The sequence below is a fragment of the Durotheca rogersii genome (assembly GCF_024521655.1).
Source record: "Durotheca rogersii strain YMJ 92031201 chromosome Unknown GGS23scaffold_8, whole genome shotgun sequence".
Classification (NCBI taxonomy): Eukaryota; Fungi; Ascomycota; class Sordariomycetes; order Xylariales; family Xylariaceae; genus Durotheca; species Durotheca rogersii.
Window position 1 is genome coordinate 1,235,683 of NW_026251239.1, and position 19,598 is coordinate 1,255,280.

The window sequence follows — 19,598 nt, forward strand, 5'->3', positions numbered from 1 at the left end:
TCGTCAGGGCGGTCCCGGTTTCCGCTGGTTATTACTACTTGACCTGCAATTTGATCTCAACAAGCCTGCAAGGGTCCAGAGATCTTCATCTCCAGCAACCTTAGCTCACCCTCTCGCTAATCGCCCCTCCCACATTTTTTTTCGTTCAGCTCGCCGTAGAGAGATATCATGTCTCGGCCCTCCCAGAGCTGCTGCTGCTGGTACTACCGTTCCTACCACCATCATCACCACTACCGTCACCACCACCGTCGCTACCACCGTCACTACCACCGCCACCACCACCGTCACCACCACTACCGCTACCATTACCATGTCACCACGATGAGCAAGAGAGAGAGACAGAGACCAAGCGAAAAACAGATAAAAGAAAGCAGAACCACGAGAAGGAAGAAACCAACAAGAGTTCACCCGTCGGCGACTGCACCGGAACACGACGCCTCCCAAGGCCACCGACTCCTTCTCTTCTCTCTCCTACCCCCCCGCTCCCCTCCCCTTTCCTCCGACAGCATCCGCACTCGTACCATTGACACTTGAGCTATCGAGATTTCCCTATTGAGACCATTGAGGCTTCCTCGCACGTACCACACGGAATCCCTCTCCCCTTCCCTTCCCACGAGGCTAGCGCCTCTAACCTAGTCGCTTACGCTTCCCGCTCCCGCCCCCCTCCTCCCTCTTCCTCTCTCGTAGACAAATCCTCCGCCCACGATGCGTAAAAGGCGGTCGCCGATTGGCGAAGACATAACTACGCGGCCGCGACGTCGCAACGTGCAACACAGGACGGCCAAGCCCCTCTCAGATACCGCTAGGAGACGCACACGCTCTTACCTCGCCACGCGCGAGCCGTTGCCAATGCTGGACAAGGAGGACCATCTCTGCTGGCAAGAACCACTTTCGGTGTGGAACCAGAGCGCGCCTCGAGTATACATATGCGTCGTGCTCTGCTTTCCGTGCGAGAACCGCCGCCGGCAAGACGCCATCCGCCACATCGAAACCGCTCTAAAGCGTCTAGCTAGGGAACGGCCCGTCTTCGCCGGGCGGCTTCAGGCGAACATCAACAACGGCAGCGTCTCGCTTCGCCGTTCCCCGCTGCAGGACATCCCCTTCAAAGTTCTGCACGCAACCGAAGCGAGCCGACTAGACTACGCACGATTCAAAGACGACGGCTTCCCCCCTAGTGCCTTCATAAATCCCCGCTTCGGTGTGTCGGGAAGTCTAAGTTCCAGCCTCGATTCGATACCGGTGTCGAAGGTGGAAGCGGAATTTCCAGACGGCGGCCTACTTCTCTCCATATTCCTACACCACGGGCTGGTGGACGGCGGATCGTTACGCGTGTTTCTAGAATGCTTCGCGGCCCAAACGCGGGGCACTCCAGTCAACCTGCCTTCGGAGCAGGCGTTTCCGATATCGCCTTCTTGGGGCCGCCGAGATTCGATACACGTACCGGGGGTGCCTTCATTCCAGAGTCTGATCGAGAGGTGTCCGGAATACACGGTGCTAACCGACTACAGCGGCCCGACGCAGCCGCGACTGGAGAGGGAAGGAGTGGCCATGGCACGCATCGAGAAGATAGGCAAGATTTTCGTCTTCAAGAACGATCGACTGCACGAGCTGCGCGAGATGATCCGAGCAAAGAACGGCATGGCGGAACGTCCGTCGGCCTACACGAGCTTGGCCGCCCTCACTTTCGCACACATTACAAAAGCTCGCGTCGCGACCGAGAAATACCTACCCAAGGTTCAACCAGGACGGAACGCCATGCTATGGAACTCGGTCAACTGGCGGACGAGAGCCTTTCAAGGCGCGACGGACAACTACTTTGGCAACGCGGCCCTACCTGCCGTTACAAAAGCGCCGATGGTCAAGCTGGCGGCGGCCTGCGACGACGACGACGAGCTCGCCCGTCTCGTGCCGCTCGTGAAGGCATCAATCGACGCAGTCGACCAGGAGTACGTCAACCACCGCTTCGCCATGCTATCCGAGGTGCCCGACCCACGCTTAGTAGGGGTCAACTATGACCCGCGAAAGCCAGAGGTGCTGGCGTTCAACACATGGAGACACTTCGGCGCGGATGTGGAATGGAGCATCCCGGGCGTGCCTGTGGCCAGGGCAGATGCGATCAGGAGAGCACACGCTTCGTGGAACCTTGGCACGGCGCTGATACTGCCGGCCAAGGCAGACTCGATGAAACAAGAACTCTTCGTGAGCCTGTCGGTCGAGTCGATGAGGCTGCTGTGCGCCGACGAGGGATGGACACGGTGGATTCATAGGATCATAGGTTGAATTGCTGATGAGGCTGCAAAAAAAAAAAAAAGTTATAATGTAATTATCTAATGCCTTGATCCCTGCGCCTCCGTCGATGATCTACTCACTTCTCATTTCCGTGGCAGCTAGGCATTGGCTGTCACCCTGTCGGCTGTGGTACCCCAAGTCCGACGCGGCCGGTTCCATTTAGGCTCCCTGTCGCTCTATGACCTGTCATTTTCATCGACCGGCCTCGTGCACGACAGCACCTTGCTTTTTGGATTCCCAGCGGAACCAAACTTCCAGGGTGGAGGGGCGACGCACCGCGGAAATCCCGAGCCGTGTCCAGAACAACGACCCCTGTCCTAATGCCAAGGGGTTAGCAAGGAAAAATGTCAGATACTGGAAATTCTGGAAAAGGGAGAACGAGGGAGAGAAATCGAGACCGAAAGCAGGAAAGAGAGAGAGATGCCCCCCGAGATTTACCATTTACTGGTTATCAGCAGCTGCGTATACATACGCACCGTCCATACATACATACAACATACGAATTTTACGACATATCATGTTCGGCCGCGACAGCACAGACCGCCACGCTAAGTCCAGAAGAGAAGAAGGAAGGATGTATGCCCACATACATGCCTATTTACATACCTACACATTCAGCCCGGGTGCACCGAGTCGCGCAGGCCAGAATTACTCTATCCAGTGATTGGTCGGCACGCAGAAGAAGAAGACAAGCGAGGGAGTGGGCGAGTGGAGAGGGAGGGACGGGGTGAGAGGGGGAGAAGAAGGACTGCCGATGCTCAGGTATCGAGCGCCGCGGGCACTAGGATGGCAGTCGGGTAGCGATGGGGATGACGTTTCGTCGTCGTATCCGTCATGGTGCTCTCGTCCGTGTCCATCCGCCAGACTGTCCGTAAGCAACGGCGATCATCGATCTACGACTATACATACATACATACGGTATAAAATCTGACAGCCCTATGAGAAGTGACACGAGACAGGATTAAGGGTCGGGGCCGCGGGTTTCAGCCGCTGTCTGTGTGTGTGATGTGTGTGTGCGGGTGCGGGTGCGTGATGTTCGACACTAGAAGCTTAGGAACGTCTGTTCGACTTCCATTTCGATCGATCTAGAACGGGTACTAAGGGACAGCTCATGATAAGGCGGATGGATCGGTGGATCGAGAAAGGGTCTCCCCCCCGAAAAAGAATTTCATGCGAACTCGGCCGCTTCACGGGCGAGAGGGCTCAACTACTACCGTAGGATTTACCGCTACCGCTCTTCCTGCCGCTCTGCCGTTGTGCGGCACATAGAGAGGGGAGGGGAATCTTGGTATTCAATCGGGCTCCGTTCCCCGGATGACATAATTCTAACTAAAGGAAAATCGCTTCTTCTCTAGTTTTCTTTTTCTTCGGTATCTAGCGGGTTGGTGCGGACAGGCAACCTCTCGTCACATCTTCTGTATAGAGTATACGGATAGGTGTGTAGCGGTCGTGGCGCTGACGAACGCCCAGGGCCCTTCTTCAGGATTCGCTTGCGCACCGAACTCACTCACTTGGCTTTGGGAAAGTCGTATTTATTTTTATTTCCCTTCTCCTTCGCTCACCAAATTCAGGAGAGAAGAGGAAGAAGATATGGTCGCAGACAGTGTCGGGTCTTGGCTCATCACATTCCCCTTTCTCCCTCATCCTCCCTCTCCTTCTCTGCGTCTCCCTCCCCCCACAGCCCCCTTTTTTTAGTTTTTTTTTCTCCCATCCTAGGCGGAGACGAATGCAGTGCCAAATTTGGCAGACCCCAGATATTGCGACCCAAGTAGTAGTAGCGGCACGCACGATGCACGGGACGGTCCACTGCAGACCGCCCAAGGAGATATTGTATAAGTACAATACCATACGATGGCTACGATACTACCTAAGGGACGTGTGTATGTACGTATATATGTCCATACACACGTCTCAAAGGCCGGGGGGCGAGTGGTCGGGGTCACGGACGAAAATAGGACAAGACAGAGAGGGGGGAAAAGAGATGTAGGAAAAAGGGGAATGGAGGTAAAGAAGAAAAAAAAAAAGAAGAAAATGAAAAATATAGAGATAAAGGGGGGAGAGTGTGACTAAACCCTTCTTTCTTTTGTTTCTTCCTATCCTTCTTTCTGTCTTTCTTCTCCTCAACGCCAACACCGGATGGTGGGGGTATCACCGTTCCAGCAGCGCAACACTTACATACTACCTCCCTCTCGGCAGGGTTCCCATTCGCTAGGGGGCGCTGCCATACGAACCCCCCAATATCGGGCATATTATTATCATTATTACTACTACCACACCTGTTATAAGTGCCATCCAATCTTGTCGCGTCCTGCACGCTCGAGAGGCCCTGCTGCTGCACGTACGTACGTACGTATGTGCATACATATGTAGGCATGCTGTATGTATGTATGTATGTGCGTGCGTGGTATGCAGATGTTGTATGGGACGTAGGTATGTATGCATCCACCCCCCCCCCTCCCCCTAAAAAGGTGAACTCGCCTGGGTCTCAGCCGCTCTCGTGGGTTTTACCTTAGACGATCGAATTCATTGCTTCATTGGATGGGTGGACAAATGGATTGCCCGCGCCCGCGTAGACTTGAACGATTCTTAGCTTGGCTACTCTGATCGAGAGTTCCTCCCCCCTCCCCCTTTTTTTTTCTTTCTCCCACACTCGCTCACACCCATATTCCCTCTCCCCCCGTCCTCTCTCTCAAGTTCGCGAGCGCGTCCCCCTTCCACCCCCTCCCGGACGGCGGTGATGTGATCCCTTTCCTTGGCCGGCCCTCCCGCATCTGGTCGCCTCGGTTCCTAGACAAGACGAGACGAGACGAGACTGGGTCGCTAGCGGGCGGACGGACGCCCAAGGCATTGGCGCGCAGGGTGTCGAGCCTGGCACGTCGCAGGACACTCATAAGATAACCTGCCCGCCTGCCTACATACCTACGTAATATGGGGGTGGCCCGTCCCCCATGTCGTTTTTTCACACTCGCGAGCGGAACGTACCGTTCGTCATCGTCGTCGCCGCCGCCGTCCTGGGCCTCCGCTTTCGTCGACGCGGAGGACTTCTGCTCACCGCCGTCGGTAGGAGTCATCGATGGAGAGCGATGGGGAGGGGAGACGCAACCATGCGAGCATGCGCGAGGGGTGTCCGCGCGTGCGTGCGTACGTACATACCTACTCGCCCACCTACATGCGCGGGCGCGTGCGCTCCTATGCGCAGGTGTTCGCTGATCTCTCTACCCGCCTACACACATAGCATCGTAGCCTAGGTAGCGCGGTGGGGAGAACGGCGAAGGGGGAGGGGGAAGGGGAAGGGGGGGCCCCGGTTCAAGCCCGCAAAATACAACGGACACGGTCCAACACAATACCTAACATGGGCTTCAGATGAGCGGGGGGCCCGGTCCCCGTCGTCAGGGGGTGGGATAGCTCATCACAACCCAAGCAATAGTAACCCCGTCCCCACGCCGTCTCGCGGTCACAGGAACACACGCAAAGCTAGGCCTGTCGTGAAAACGGACGCGCGACGGTGCGTCGTCTCCTTGTCTCTTCCTATCCATCCAGAAACGACCTCGATGCGGTGAGTAAGCGCTCGCGGTTTCGTCCGAGTCTCTCCTCCTCTCTTGTCCCTCTCGCTTTCCCTCCCCTCGCTCTCCTCTCCCCCTCCCCCTCCCCTCGTTAGATGATTCTCCGTAAGCATGTGCCCAGGGTTAGTTAGCTAGGCTTGTTGCCCGACGCAGGGATCCCACAGTCCGCATGGGTGCCCTACTATACCTATATGTATGTACATGGCCTCTTCGGCGGGAAATCCCATACCCGACCTACGGCACATGCCGTAGGGGCCAGAAAGGCGATACGAGTGCTCGCGGTGGGTTCAGGTGAAGCGGGAACTCCGCGACGATCGGTGCCTGAGGAGGAGGGGAAAGGGGGGGGGGGGGGCGAACCAAGAAGGAAAGCCCCCCCTTTTTCGTCTCTCCGGCAAATGCCATACGAGACAATGGATAACGAGGATGGAGACGACGATGTAGGTATTTCTAGCAACGTCATCCAGTCACGTCCACTCGTCCCACTCCCGCCTCCGTCCTGAGCCCGTCCACCTGTATGTGTGTATGTAAGTACATACTAGGTTACTAAGCTCCACCGAGTAGTGGTGCAAGCGAGGGCAGATCGCCGTGTGGAGTTATTTGAGCTTTGCGTGCGTGTGTGTGTGTGCGGGCCCCCTTTCTGCGTGGTGCTTTTCTTGCTTGCCTGCCTACTTGCTCACCGATACTCGACCGCGAACACGCGCTCTCTCCCCGGCCGGATCGACGGACTTATATCTCGCTCTCGGCCGACCCGCTCCTGGACAAACCTCGTCAACCGACCGGTCAGCCAGCCAGTCAGCCCGTTGCGATTCGGGCTTAGCTAGCCTCGCTAGGCTCATTTCCCGCCCGCTCCCCCCCTGAACGGGATCGCTGGCGGACTATGGGTAGACGGGAGGGATGTACCTCCTCAGATCGACGTCGTTTCGTGCCCAGCGGATCGGATCGGATCGGATCGTGATCGATCCAGCGAGTCGAGGTGCGCGAGTCGGCAGTACCTGATGCTGTGCCGGTTTTCGCTGGCCTTTCTCGAAGGAAGCGCGAAATAACCCAAGAAAAAAACCCCCCCATTCCCAAAAAGGGGGACGGGAAAGCGCATAGCCAGTGGATGGATGGATGTTTGTATGTAGTTAGCCCGTCCGCCCGCCAAGCGATCCCGCGGCGCCGTCGCCCTACCAGGAACAGGGCACGAGCTCCCCGGCGCCATCCTACATATATACGTACATATCTGGCCGAACGCCACGCTGTCGAAAGGGGAAGGGGGGGCCGTTAGTTGGGACAAAAAGAGAGAGAGAGAGGTCGACGACGATGGCATTGAGACCGGGGAGGAGCGGAAGCGGCTGCATGTGCCGTATGCACGATAACCGTTGGGACGAGCGCGTGCGTTGTGCGTGTGCGAGCGTCGGGCTGAAACCTCGTCCGGTGCTGGGGAGGGGGGGGGAAGGGGGAGGGGCGCGCGGGGGGGCGACATGGTCCTCGAGCTCCGGCTCCCCGACTCCTGTTCCTGCGCGTGCTCCCGCGGACCACCTCGAGCTGAGCTGCGGAGCTACCCAGCCTTCGGCTCTGCTATACGTGCGTGCGCGCGTTGCGTGAGTGTGTAGGTGTGTATGCATGGACACGCAAAACCCCCGAGACACACATACGCGCGCACGCAACACACCGCGGACGGTCAGGTCGGTGGGTAGGCAGCGCAGCGGCGAACCTCACCTCGGGAGGAATGCTGCGGGACTAGCAAAGCGGCTTGCTGCGTAGACGGCCCGGCCAGCCAGGAGACGCTGGCATGGGTAGGAGGGACAGACGCAGGCGCAGACACATCACGAACTACGTCCTCGACGAGTCGCCTGTCGCTGTCGGATGGAAATCGTCTTATGGAGTCGTCGTACGGTACCTAGCGTGACGCGGTGCTGGCGAGGGGGCGGAGATATTGCCAGATTCAGCCGGAGCGCAGTGCGCGCGCTCCAGCTCGGCCGTCCTAAGAGAAGTCCCGCCCTTCCCGGCCGGTTGCGCCCAGTAGGTAGGCAAGAAAGAGAGATTTCTGCTGCTCTCCTCTGCCCTCCTCTGCTCTGCTCCGCCCTGCCCTACCTCGCTTTCTTGCCGAAGCTTAGCCGCCGGCGTCCTGCACGCTGGCCCTTCGCGCGCTCGGCTCTATCGTCGCCGCCGTCGCCGTCGCACTCGTGCGCGGGGGATGAAATCCGGCAAAAGACAAGATGCTCCGTCGCCATATCGCGAGCAGGATTTTGTTTTTCCTTGCTGCTCTGGCCCGCGCGAGACAGCTGGCCGCGGCTTGCTTCAAGGCGCCCGGATGGGATCTGAACGCGCGTCTGGTCCCAGGTAGGCGTATAGCACGAGACCTCCTTCAATGACGAGATGTGGCCGACCGGGGGGACGACGCAATAATAAGTGGAGGGTAGGTGATTCTACAAATTAGCCGGCGGCAAAAATCGGACGGGCGTCCATCATTACCTATCTGTCTCTCTCTCTCTCTGCGTCCGCCTCTGTTTCTCTTCCATCCTGCCGACGTCGTGAGAGAACCCGGGTTTTCACGATGGGCGCTGTCGGCAATTCGCAGCTTTTACCCCCCCTTCCCCCCCTTCCCCCCCTAGAGATGGCATAAACATGCGAATTTCAACGCCATCGTATGCTCGGGAGCCAGGATGAAACGGCATCGCAGCTTAGCACCCAATGGGTGAGAGGGCGGGAAAAGGGGGGGTTGAGGACTGGAGGGAGGCCAATTGGGTAAAAACAGAGCTGGCGGGAAATGGCGAGGATACCCTGGCCCGCCGAATATAAAAGGGACGCTCCACGACGAGCAGCAGCCAAAGAGTCCCAGGTCCTTTTCCGCACCTTTCCCTCCAAGACGCAGCAGTCTATCAAGTCAGGGGCTCCCACCACCTGAAACACCACCCACTCGAACACACCCCATTCACGGCCAACCATGCTCGGGTCCTCGGTCCTTGCCGCACTCGCGGCGCTCAGCGGCGCGGCGCTCGCGTCGCCGCTCGACCTGATCACGCGGTCGACGCCGGCCGGGACGGGGACGCACGACGGGTTCTTCTACTCGTTCTGGACGGACGGGGCGGGGCAGGTGACGTACAACAACGGGCCGGGGGGCTCGTACGACGTGTCGTGGCAGAACGTGGGGAACTTCGTGGCGGGGAAGGGGTGGAACCCGGGGGCGACGCGGGTGGTGACGTACAACGGGACGTGGAACGGGGGCTCGGTGAACAGCTACCTGTCGGTGTACGGGTGGACGCGGAACCCGCTGATCGAGTACTACGTGGTGGAGGCGTTCGGGACGTACAACCCGTCGACGGGGGCGGGGAAGCTGGGGGAGATCGAGAGCGACGGGGGCACGTACGACATCTACCGCACGCAGCGCGTCAACCAGCCGTCGATCGACGGCACCGCCACCTTCTACCAGTTCTGGTCCGTCCGCCGCCAGAAGCGCGTCGGCGGCTCCGTCACCATCAAGAACCACTTCGACGCCTGGGAGAAGGCCGGCCTCCGCCTCGGCACCCACAACTACCAGATCCTCGCCACCGAGGGCTACCAGAGCAGCGGCTCCGCCCGCATCACCGTCGAGCAGTCCTGAGCCCCCCGCCCGCCGGCTGCTTAGCAGGGCCCGAACGCGGAGGGGGCCACGGATCGTAACCTGTCGTTCGTCTATCTATCTATCTATCTATCCGTCCATCTTTCCTTCGTGCTATTATTAGCTTGAGACGGGGCGGAGGGAGGGAAGGGTGTTGGCATCCAGGGCCAAGGCGGCGAGCAGCTCGGCTCGCGGGGGGGGAGGAGCTCGAGGGACTTTGCGGACGATGCAGTCAGTACCTACCGTAGGTTTAGGCAGTTGAAGGGCGGACAGACTATATTATAGGTACATATTTGACACCCAGTCTCTACTTTTACATATATATCTCTTGCTCGGCGCTCGTGCCGTCGTAGCACTTCTAGTAACCTCTTAATTCTCCCTCTTCCTCTCCCTCTCACTCCCCATCGCACTCCCCATCGCACTCCCCGAAGTGGAGCGGCAACAACCTTTTCCCCTTCCTTTCCCCGGCCACCAGACCACAACCGACCGCGCCTTCGCCGCCGTCCTTGGCGACGTCGTCGTCGACGTAGCATTGAGGCTATCGCGGCGGCGGCCTTAGCGCGCAGAACAAGCCTCGAGCCGAGAGCGCCTTTCGTCCTTGGCCGTCGCCATTTTTAATCTAAACTGCCCGCGCGGCACATAATAATAACAATACCTACGTCCCGGGTTGGGTTTGTGCGCGCCTGGGGGTTCGGTTGTTCGCGCGGGAAAATATCGGCGCTGTGGGGGGGGCACAGGAGGAGGGGTGGGATGGATGGATGGATAGATGGAATGCCGAGTGCGACGTCTGGGACGTGCATGTGCGCGGACGGCGTGCAGCGGTTAATATGGCCTTGCTGCTCATATCATAATAGCACCGATGATATCAGGTAGGGGGGGGTGTGGAGGGGAGGAAGAGAAGGATGATTTTGCCAAGGCCCCGAGGTCGACCATGTGCGCGCGTTGTATATATTAGCCTATATGCGGGATCCCTCCGCTCGGGTATCGAGCCCGTTTCTTAATCCGACTACAAGAGCACGGCTTAGGCCAGCTATAAGGCGTGTTGCTGGCCCCGGATGACGTTGTGCTGGGCGGACGAGCGAGCGAGAGAGCAGAGACGAGACGAGCAGCCCTTGGCGGTGGCCGCGTAGGATCCTCCCCTCCCCGCCCCTATTCGCACTACAGGCGGGCTGATACCTCGCTCATTATCGTGGTTCCGGCACGGTCCACGGCCTAGCTGGCGAAGACGAACCGGCCGAAATCCTCAGCCAGACCTGTAGGAGATAATAACTAGACGGGCCCGGCGAGTATTAGACATGTAGAGTCCCTCCCGAACCCGTGAACCATAAGCCAGGGAAACCAGCCCGTTCCGCCTGTGCTCGCTCTGGAGCTGGGTACTAAGATCGGCCCCCCATTCGACGGTAGACAAGTTGACAGCTTAGTGTGGCGGGCAATTGTCTGGTCGGATTGTAGCGCGGCGTCTCGACGGATCGGATAGAAGGTTCCCATTCAGGAAATTGGGGGTACTATGGATATGCGGAATCCTCAGGCTGTCCCAACGCTACTTAATACCGAATTCGCCGTGAAAGTCGGCAGAGGCAGCGGGGCCGTACGGCCTACGACGGGACCTCTCAACTCCCACCTCTAAGCCCCATATCCACGCCCCTCTTAGTAGTCCCCGGGGAGAAAGGTGTGAGTGCGGTTGTCCGTCACTGCGGAGAACATACCATCGTACCTTAAGCTCTTTAAGAGTGATTCTGAACTTCGCGAAGGGCGTAGAAGAACCCGGAAGCATCCCGCAAGTCCGGAGCATATACCTTGCCTCCCTACTATTCCTCTGATAGAACCTCTCACAGGCCCGGCCGTTCCGTCTTTCATTAGACCGCTCTCCCTCTGTTCCACTGGGCGTCCGGAGCCGTCTGCGGTGTTCATGTCAAACATGGTGTTGAACAAAACTTGTAGACAGCTGCTCTATTGCCTTTCTATCGCCCTCCATATCTCTGTTCGTTCCGTCTGCGCCGCCCGGCCCTCGGCTGACGGCTAAACATTTGAAGCTGCATGGGGAATAGTCTACCGCCGTGGTGCTCGAAAATCTCGCTCTTCACAACGTCACGCCGAAGGCACTGCCACTGCAAAGGACCCGTACTCAGCGCCTAATAGTGGAAGCCTCTCTCTTCTCCTCCGTCGGCTAGGAAGGCAACAGCCCACAAAGAGGTGAGTCGCTTGCCGTGTGACAGGAGGAATTAAGTTTAGATGGCTAAGGCAAGAGGCAGATGCATTGTGTAGTAGGCATGAAGATAGTAATGGTCCCGTCCCTACCTGGGTGCCTGGATAGGTATAGAGGTGGTGGTGACGCGAGAGCCACGGTACTAAACTGAGGAAACTCCATCGCGGTGCTCTCGTGCCGTCTGTACGTACGCAACGATCTCTATCTTAGGAGGTAGGTAGGCTGGGCCACATGTGTATTGCCACGCTTTTAAACAAGAGTCGATGCAGTTTCTACGTGGCTAGGAGATGGCCACCTCCTATCTGCATATGGAAATGTGCACCTAGCACAGAAGAAGATAGACGTAAAGAGCGGCAGCCTGGATGACTGCCCGCCCTCTGGCAGCTGTTTCGATTGCAAGACAGCAGCGGCAACACCCACAAGCGGTGCCTCATAGACCTTGCCTCCTCAATGACAGTCTTGCAAATAGGAAGGGCGATAGCATTAATGTTCATAAAGAGTATGTGCGTAAGCCATGAGACAGCATCCAGAGAGATATTGCTACCGGATTCATTGCTCGGGAGACCGCAATTGCTTCGTCTTCCCACAGCGCTTTCATACCCCAGCAAAAGAAGAAGAAAAAAGCCGTCTCTTCTTGCATGCTCCCTCCCGAGGAAAAAAGAATATACGGAAAGGAGCTGCCCTTGGATCTATGCCCTTTCTTTTCTGCGAATAGCACGCGTCAAAATCTATGCAGAGCCACTACCGTATAGCTACCTAGTGACTTTCCATGCCTGTATCAGCACACACACACATATATATACACACCTGCTGCCACGCCGTCAAGCCGCAACGTACCTGGCGTTGCAAGACGCCTAGTCGCCGCTGCTAATCCGAGACTCGCCATCAATATCGGCGAGCGGACGTCGCTCTCTAGCTCGTGCCCTCTGCGGCTTCGAATTGTACCTACATCTCCTCTCTTGCTCGCTCCCAGCTTTTCTCTTTAAATTCTCTTCTCCCAGACTCTCCCCTCTGATTCCCTTCTTCTGGGCTCTCCCCTCAGATTCTCTTCTTCTACACTCTCCCCTCAGATCCTTTTCTCCCAGCCATTCCCGTTTTCGTCGGCCTGGAGGTGCGCCCCGTGTTCGCATGTCTCGCTGCGCGGCTTGCTCCCTAGCCTGCCTGTCCCCTTGCCGGCTCGAACCCCGTCCTCTGCCAGCCTTCGCAGGTCGTGGCCGGATCCCCCCGTGATACCGCACACGGGCCTGATCCCGCGGGTAGTGTGTCTGTCCCCCCTGTCTCCTCTAGCCGAATCCGATGTCACCACCGCTGAAGAAACCGCCGGAGACACTTGTCTTCCACTGGCCACTTGGCTCTTTCGAGTTTGTCTTCGACACCCACAACTTCATGATCAAAGTGCCTCAGTCATGCCGGGATGGCTTGTCTCCTTAACAAGAGACGTTGCCCTCTTCTTCTCCAAGAGCCAATTAGGCTCTTGTCGGCGGTTCATCATTGGCAGTAAAAAGGCATGTCTCCCTATGGTGTAATTCCAATGATTAAAAAACCTGCAACTGAATCTCTTATGGCGAAAATGGTTAACCAGCTTATGAGGTCCCTGCATTCCGTTAGCAAAGCTAACGGAACCTCTTAAATTCAGGTCGTTCGAATCGTTCTACCGATAGCCTCAGTCGTGCCGAGATGGCTGGTCTCCTTAACAAGAGACGTTGCCCTCTTCTCCAAGAGCTAATTAGGCTCCTGTCGGCGGCTCGTTAGCAATGCAAAGGCAGGTTTCCCTATGGTGTAATTCCAATGATTAAAAGCCCAATAACTGAATCTCTCATGATGAAAACAACCAGCTTATGAGGTCCCTGCAAGCCGTCAGCTTCGCTAACGGAACCTGTTGAATTTAGGTCGATCGAATCATCCCACGGATATTAGCCTCAGTCGTACCGAGATGGCTAGTCTCCTTAACAAGGGACGTCCCCAAGAGCTACTGAGCTCCTATCGGTCGTTCATCATTGGCAGTAAAAAGGCAGGTTTCCCTATGGTGTAATTCCAATGATTAAAAAAGAACGGCAACTGAATCTCTTATGACGAGACCAACCAGCTTATGAGGTCCCTGCAAGCCGTTAACTTTGCTAACGCAACCTTGCCTGATTTAGGTCGTTCGAATCGTTCTACCGATAGCCTCAGTAGTGCCGAGATGGCTAATCCCGTTAACAAGGGACGTTGCTCTCTTCAAGAGTCACTGGACTCCTGTCGGCGACTCATCATTGGCAATAAAAAGGCAGGTTTCCCCCGTGGTGTAATTCCAATGATTATTTGCCTGTGGTAACTCTGAGAAGCTGAAAAGCCTCGCTTCTATGATGAGAAGTTGGCAGCTTATGAGGTCCCTGCAAGTCGTTAGCTTCGCTAATGCAACCTCTTGAATTCAGGCCGTTTGAATCGTTCTACCGATAGCCTCAGTCGTACCGAGACGACCAGTCTCCCTAATAAGGAACGTCCCTAAGAGCTACTAAGCTCCTGTCGACGACTCGTTGGTAATATAAAGGCAGGTTTCCTTCAGGTGTAATTCTAATGATTATTTGCCAGTGGTAACTTTGAGAAGCTGAAAAGCATCGCTTCTATGATGAGAAGTCGGCAACTTATAAGGTCCCCGCAAGTCGTTAGCTTCGCTAACGCAACCTCTTGAATTCAGGTCGCTCGAATCGTTCTACCGATAGCCTCAGTCGTGCCGACTTAATAAGGAACGTTGCCTTCTTCAAGAGCTACCGAGCTCCTGTCGGCAATTCATCATTGGCAATAAAAAGGCAGGTTTCCCCACGGTGTAATTCCGATGATTAAAAAGTCGGTAACTGAATCTCTTATGACGAGATCAACCAGCTTATGAAGTCCCTGCAAGCCGTCAGCTTCGCTAACAGAACCTCCTCGAATGAACTTGGGCTGTTTCGATTCATCCCATCGAAAGCCCTAGTTCCATTCCGATACCAACGACGAGTCGTTGGTAATAAAAAGGCAGGTTTCCCTTGCGGTGTAATTCCAATGATTAAAAAGGCGGTAACTGAATCTCTTAAAATAACCAGCTTATGAGGTCCCTGCGCTTCGCTAACGGAACCTCCTTGATTCAGGGTCGTCGTCGCGACACATCCCACCGGCGGCCTCAGATCTGGGCATTACCACCGAGGGCCTTTTTTGTCTCTACTGAGAGAGGCTCCTCTGTGGCCCCATCGCATCACTGGCCTCTTGTCGGCTGCGACTCTTCTCCATGTGGCGGCACTGTTCCGGACGACATCGAATTGAGTAGCCCAGAAGCGGTGGATCAGACGTAAAACCATCGAGGGCGCGTGGTTCGCGTGAGTGTGGGTTTGACCTCGCGTCGACTCTCGCCGAGCGGGTGATTGGGAGATCCGGACAGATGCGCTCTAGTTGCAAGGTGGCATCGTAAAGGTTGCAGTCTCAGTTGGCAATCTTCGCAGCTTTGTAATTGTGCGACTTGGAAATCAACCGGGAGTACGAGGGGCGGGGTGTGGTCTTCCTCGGTTGGCACGGTACAGTTAGGACTGGGAGAAATGGTAGGACTGGAGGATTATATTGTCAGGCAATGGATGGCGATGGCCACCCAGGCCGAGATTCATAGGGGACAAGTGACGGTGAGATCGCCCCGTCGGGCAGGGGACGGCGAGTTTATGTAGGAAGTAGGTTGGTGAGTTGAAACTGACGAGGGCGACCAGGGGAATGCCCTGCCCAGCGCGAGACGACGAAACAATATTGATATCAAGATGAACGTGTGTCCTGTCCCGGTAATAAACGAGGGTATTATCGTGGGGAGGAGGAGGGTATGAATAGGTTGTTGGTTGAAGTTGCTGAGTCTCTCCCTGGGGTCGGGAGAGCTCGCCTTTTATACCTAGGTGGTGACGATTATTCACCCACATCCCCCTCTGATTCACACATTAACCATCGGGGTGAAGGAGAAGGGGTTCATATAAAGTCAATAGCAGCACAAGTGACTCGTCTTGTACTTTATTTGCTATGCGTTTGTTGCGGTACTCGCCACTCATCGCCGAGATTTTTGCGAAGACGCAAACTGTATGTTGTGGAGGTCCTCGGTCGCTTTCCGTAGAGTAATAGGAAAAGCGCCCTTCATATGGAGGAGTGGAGGCGAGCGAAGAAGAACTGGGCACCGAAACAACAGGTGCCGCTTCCACCGCTGGTTATCCCGTTCATAGTCGCGACCCTTTGTCCAGATCACGCCGCATCAAATAAACCTGTGATAGAAATACAATTAGCGTGCCAACGGCCTTCCACCCGAACCAGCCTCCTGATGACGATACCGAACCTTGGATAAACGTCCGGATACTCATAATAGTCGCAGCGGCAAAGCCTGAGAGGACGAGCATAAATCGTACCCGATGCCACGGGTCGCTTCGTAGAGTAATATTAGCATTTGGCGGGCTGGTCGGCACATACAAACACAACGTTGCGCAGCCAGGGCAAACGCCGTCTAGCGCAAAAGCCGCTCACTGATATTCGCCCGACACCGATATCTCCCATAAGCCGCCCGCTATAGAGAAAGTAACAGCCTAGCCTCACACACGGAGGTTGATCTAGTTATTCCTAATGCAACATCCTTTCACCTCTCTACTGCAATACGTTGCGAATAGGCAGGGAAGACGTGTTTATCTCCGCACCGATGTGCGCCCGCTCCACAGAACAGGCGTGTATTCAAGTATCTGGTTTATCTAAGGGGAAAAGGGGGGGAGGAGGGGGAGGCGAGAATCCGAGCTCGGTAGATCCTGACGGTGGTGCGAAGAGAAGGCAATTTTGCGTTCATAGAGAATATATAAGGTCTAGAGAGGTCCGAGGGGGTTGATAGGCGACCAAAAGAACGGCAACGGCTTCATCCTTGCACGACCAGATAGATAACTCGGATGCCGCCATTGCAGGTCACCTCGATTCGGCCCTTACGGACGTGAGTGAGTCTTCTCCTTGCGGCCCAGGAGGTGCCAACTGTGGCCATCATAATTACTGTACATGTGAAGTTCTGTGTAGAGTTGCGGAAGTCGTACATGAGGATGACCTGGATCCCTTGTTCTCATAATACATCGCGGATGATCGCGTTTCTCCTCTCCTGGCCCCTTGCCCTTGCCCGGCTTACGATAAACGCTCTCTACCCGCTAGGACCCCGCCCCGACCGCCGCCATCTCAGGCGTCGATGAACGCTTTAACATTCTTCAGCCAAGCATGGTACTCTCGCTGCTCCTTGTGGTCGAGGTATTCGGACACAAAGAGAGAGAGAGCCTGGTTGACGCCGCGCTCCTCGAGATAGCGCTCCAGGAGGACCTGCAGATCCTCGTCGAGGGTGCCGAACGGCGGGCCGGGATAGGTTTCGTGGGCGACGTGGGAAGTTTCAGCGTTACTGGCGTGCGCCAGCTTCGCGTCCTTGTAGTAGTAGAAGTTGTCGACGAGGATCTGGCCGTCCTGCGCGGTGGCCTCGATGTTGAGCGCTCCCTTCCCCGGCTTCTCGACCACAATGGTAAGGCGGCACGGCACCGAGGCCTGGTTAAGATCCTCGTCCTCAAGGTTGTCCTCACCTTCGCTCTCGGTCTCACTCTCGTTCGCCGACTGGCGCTTGCCCTCCGACTGCTCAGAATCCTCGTCGGCAAGCGCCGCGTCCTCGTTGTACACGTCGTCGGGGTCGTAGTTGGTCAGATCGGAGATGCTGAAGGTGATAGTGATGCTAAAACGAGGAAACGTTAGTTTACCAGCTGGCGACAGCCATGGCCCGGAGACTCTTAGGACTACATCCTCCAGTGCGACTCACGTCTCGTTTCCAAACTTGCGCGTCAAGACCAGATCTTCCTTGCCGTCCACGTCCTCGAGCTTGAACGGGCTGTTGTCGAGGAAGTCGGTGATGCTGGCGGGCGTCGGGGTGTGTTCCTTCATATCGGCTTCGAAATGGAGCTCGCTCTCGAGCTTGGCGGACAGCTCGCCATCTACCTCGGGCGCGGGGGCCCGCCTGAACTGCGAGGTCGAGAAAGCCGACGCGAACTGTGACGACCTGTAAGGGGCCCATGACGTCGACTTCAGCAGGGAGATCGGTTGAGCTGCTCGGGATTGTCGCATCGCCGTGGAGCTGAAGCGGGTCAGGGTTCGAGGCGCGGAGCGCGCGACAGCTCGAAGGGACATCATCGTCGGGCCCTCGATGCTAGGTGCACAATCGAGAGGTCGGGATGGAAACGTAGGTGGTCTGATAGGCGGGAGTTATTTGGCTATCTCGGCTGGTTGGCTGTGGTGGGGGGAGGTTGTGATTTTTTGGGGCCCGGTTCTTCAAGAAGCTCTATGAGTACCTAAAATTTTTTTATCAATGCGGGCAATCTAAGTGGACACCCGCTCCTTATCTCTTATCGTTTATCGTTTAATTACGCAAAGCGGTGCCTGGTACATACTTTAGTACTGGATAAATGCCTATCAACTGCACAAATTCATCTCTTTTTAGGTATTGGATTAAGCGAGCAATCTTCTTTCATCCTTCTCCTCCTTGATATACATTACACGTTCAACCCCCCGAAGCCAAGAAGAACCTATGCATTTCGGCGAGATGGTTCTTGAGTGTTCCCCCCCCGCGTTGGCGGCATCCACTGCAGGTCCATACAATTCTAGCCGCCGAATATTCCTCCCAAATTCCCCCGCATGGCTAACTAGCTGGGTTGGGCAACACGACATCGGTTAAGAGCTCACGTCTTGCGGACATCCGTTACGCTATGTCGAATATTGGACTCCGTCGGTTAGCCGTTCGTAGTTTGCTTCCCGCCGATCCGGAACATTGCAATTCGCAGTTACAGTCGGACGCTCTTCACACCAGGCTGACCTCTTCCTTACACGCCCAGCATCGATATTGGGTTTTGCTCGATATGTTGTCGACGCCCGTGCCACAGCTCCCGAATACACCGCTCTTTCGTGCCATATTGCACGATTGTTCCGAGATGAGGACTGTCTCTTCGTGGCCGCAGACGTGACAGGTCCTCAAATGCGTGACGTATTGACACATTCCTACATTGCCCTCAATTAGACGAAGTTGGCTTGGAAGTCTAGGGCTGCATACATACTTGGGGTAACGTCAGAAATACGGCGCGGTTAGGTCGCAACTTGGCTTGCAGTGGAGTTCATCGTAAGAAGTAGAGATCACCATCACCTATGTCTCTGCGCTGGAGAAATTCCGTCCCAATTTATACAAGACCGGCTGTGCTTCGCGCATCGATTATTACCCGTTCACCTTCTTCTCCCCTGTGGTTCTCCCCGTGGTGTGACCCATCTCGAGAAGGGAGCTACGACATACGTGAGCGGACCAATCGGGTACCGAAAAGGAGCGAGGGAAAAGGCCCCATCCTTAATGGCCGTTGCTAGGGAGGAGGACGGCTATCCCAATAGCTTCGCCGCCCGTCGGCCAGCAGAGATAGGCAATGGGCTAGTAGCTTACAACATGTGCTACGAATTATAGAATTAACACTGAAAATAGTACCCAGTCAAAGGGGATAATGGCATCGAGCAGGTAGCCGTGTGGGGATGGGACTGCACAAGATAAGAAGGACGTTGTGAAAGGTCGCACATTCTATGACTCGGGGCTAGGTGGTTTAGTTTATATATGACAAGCCAGTCGAACGGCCGGTAGTTCGGGAGATGCTGAGGTTTCTCAGGAGTCCCGGGTCCGGAGGCGCGTGTTCTGGCGAGCCCACGTCCCATGGCCGTTCGGCTATCTGCGTCTTTCGCACGTGCAACTGGGTGCTCTCAAAAGGGCCGTCATGGGCAGGCACCCGTGTTAGAAGCAACCACGACTTCTTCGTTCTGTATGGGGGCACCCGCTGTCGCGTTTAGAGCAGGGTAAGTTGAGTACCTATACGACACCCTTAGGCAGGTTGATCCACGCGGTGCTGAGCCCGCTTTCATAGTGTCGCAGTTGGTAACGGTCGAGACCGGAGCG

The 19,598-nt window shown here is 56.1% G+C and overlaps 5 protein-coding genes across 5 annotated transcripts; 4 read left to right on the forward strand and 1 right to left on the reverse strand.

Moving 5' to 3' along the window:
* The first annotated feature begins 620 nt into the window (after positions 1–620).
* GGS23DRAFT_518377 (uncharacterized protein) lies at positions 621–2,491 on the forward strand. Its single transcript, XM_051514621.1, has 2 exons — positions 621–2,319; positions 2,388–2,491. The coding sequence occupies exon 1, from the start codon at positions 706–708 to the stop codon at positions 2,278–2,280; it is 1,575 nt and encodes a 524-aa protein (XP_051372592.1). The 5' UTR covers positions 621–705; the 3' UTR covers positions 2,281–2,319; positions 2,388–2,491.
* Positions 2,296–3,006, forward strand: GGS23DRAFT_565822 (uncharacterized protein). Its single transcript, XM_051516242.1, has 2 exons — positions 2,296–2,319; positions 2,388–3,006. The coding sequence occupies exon 2, from the start codon at positions 2,468–2,470 to the stop codon at positions 2,951–2,953; it is 486 nt and encodes a 161-aa protein (XP_051372593.1). The 5' UTR covers positions 2,296–2,319; positions 2,388–2,467; the 3' UTR covers positions 2,954–3,006.
* Positions 3,007–7,580: 4,574 nt separating this feature from the next.
* On the forward strand, positions 7,581–8,470 carry GGS23DRAFT_518433 (uncharacterized protein). Its single transcript, XM_051514622.1, has one exon. The coding sequence runs from the start codon at positions 7,701–7,703 to the stop codon at positions 8,157–8,159; it is 459 nt and encodes a 152-aa protein (XP_051372594.1). The 5' UTR covers positions 7,581–7,700; the 3' UTR covers positions 8,160–8,470.
* On the forward strand, positions 8,471–9,556 carry GGS23DRAFT_518434 (glycoside hydrolase family 11 protein). The gene has a single exon (XM_051514623.1). The coding sequence runs from the start codon at positions 8,782–8,784 to the stop codon at positions 9,436–9,438; it is 657 nt and encodes a 218-aa protein (XP_051372595.1). The 5' UTR covers positions 8,471–8,781; the 3' UTR covers positions 9,439–9,556.
* A 7,266-nt stretch (positions 9,557–16,822) lies between these two features.
* GGS23DRAFT_604844 (mitochondrial glycoprotein) lies at positions 16,823–17,809 on the reverse strand (the record flags this gene model as incomplete). The annotated part of the gene is made up of 2 exons (XM_051519664.1): positions 16,823–17,357; positions 17,442–17,809. 2 exons carry the CDS (start codon positions 17,807–17,809, stop codon positions 16,823–16,825), a joined length of 903 nt encoding a protein of 300 aa, XP_051372596.1.
* Positions 17,810–19,598: the final 1,789 nt, after the last annotated feature.